The 999-nt window shown below is 61.0% G+C and overlaps 1 protein-coding gene across 1 annotated transcript in view; it reads left to right on the top strand.

Moving 5' to 3' along the window:
- ACA1_016690 (uncharacterized protein) overlaps positions 1 to 731 on the top strand; it is a gene marked incomplete at both ends in the record, with an annotated part of 2,811 nt that extends 2,080 nt beyond the window's left edge. The window contains 2 exons of the mRNA XM_004334215.1: positions 99 to 457; positions 527 to 731. Of these exons, the coding sequence (XP_004334263.1) occupies positions 99 to 457; positions 527 to 731 (564 nt within the window). The remainder of the gene's footprint in view (positions 1 to 98; positions 458 to 526) is intronic.
- Positions 732 to 999: the final 268 nt, after the last annotated feature.

The following is a 999-nucleotide window of genomic DNA, read 5'->3' as shown; positions in this document are numbered from 1 at the left end:
GCCCATCGCCTTCTTCATCGTCGCCTGCTGCAGTAGTCTGACCCACACCACACGCACCTTGCCTGTCATGCGACGCCAGGTTGGTGTATCGGCACAAGCTCAAAAGTCACATCGCTGCCGGCCAGGAGCTCCCCAGCTACGAAGAACTGCGGCAGATATCCATCGACAGCTTGAAGAAGCAGGCCCTGCACTGTCTTCCCGCCGCGGAGATCGAAGTCAAGTTCCGGCAGGTGCGGTGGACGCTCCTCTACCTGCTCAACGGCTACAAGAAGGAGCGCGGAGGTGACGAGGGCAGCGAGCGATGGACGACCGGCAACCTGGCCGGCACGCTGATCCCCGATTGCCTGGAGACCGACGGCGAGGGCCGCTCGCTTCACGGCTGGGAGCTCAAGAGTGCCGAGGAAGGCCATAACCGCAAGAACATCAAGCGCTCCACCTCGATTTCCGCCGATACCAGGTACTCCCTCCCTCTTGTGTTGGTGCGTCTGGTCAGACTCAAACTAAGTGGTGGCTGGCGGGTTGTCAGATATGGGCTGCTGGTCGACAAGGAGGAGATCGTGGCCGTGCTGCGGAGGGAGGCGGAGGAAGAGGAGATCAAGAAGAAGGCGACAGGGGAGAGGGCCGCTCCACTTCTCTCGCGTCGTGCGACCGAGCTGGTCGAGCTGGCGGTCTTTTCGCTCCCGCTCTTGGTCGTGGCCTCGTTCGCCCTCTACCGAGCCTGGCGGCATTAGCCGCCCCACACGACCGGTCTGGCTTCAGGAATGCTGTTCCCTCCCATGAAGCTCTCACGCAACATGACCGGTCTGAGTTGCGCTTGTCTAGAACTTGGGTTCCTTCTTGACGTCGGTGACCACCCCGACACCCACGCCCACGCCTCGTATAATGTTGGCCGCCACGGCTGACGTCGCGTTCGTCGGCACCGGCTTCGTCACCTCGCCTTCTCTCTGTTGGTGCTCACGTGCGTATGTGATCATCATCAGAAAATAGTGATTTTCGACA

The sequence above is a fragment of the Acanthamoeba castellanii genome (genome assembly GCF_000313135.1).
Source record: "Acanthamoeba castellanii str. Neff unplaced genomic scaffold scf7180000083833, whole genome shotgun sequence".
Taxonomy (NCBI): Eukaryota; Discosea; order Longamoebia; family Acanthamoebidae; genus Acanthamoeba; species Acanthamoeba castellanii.
This window is presented reverse-complemented; position numbering and strand designations above follow the sequence as displayed.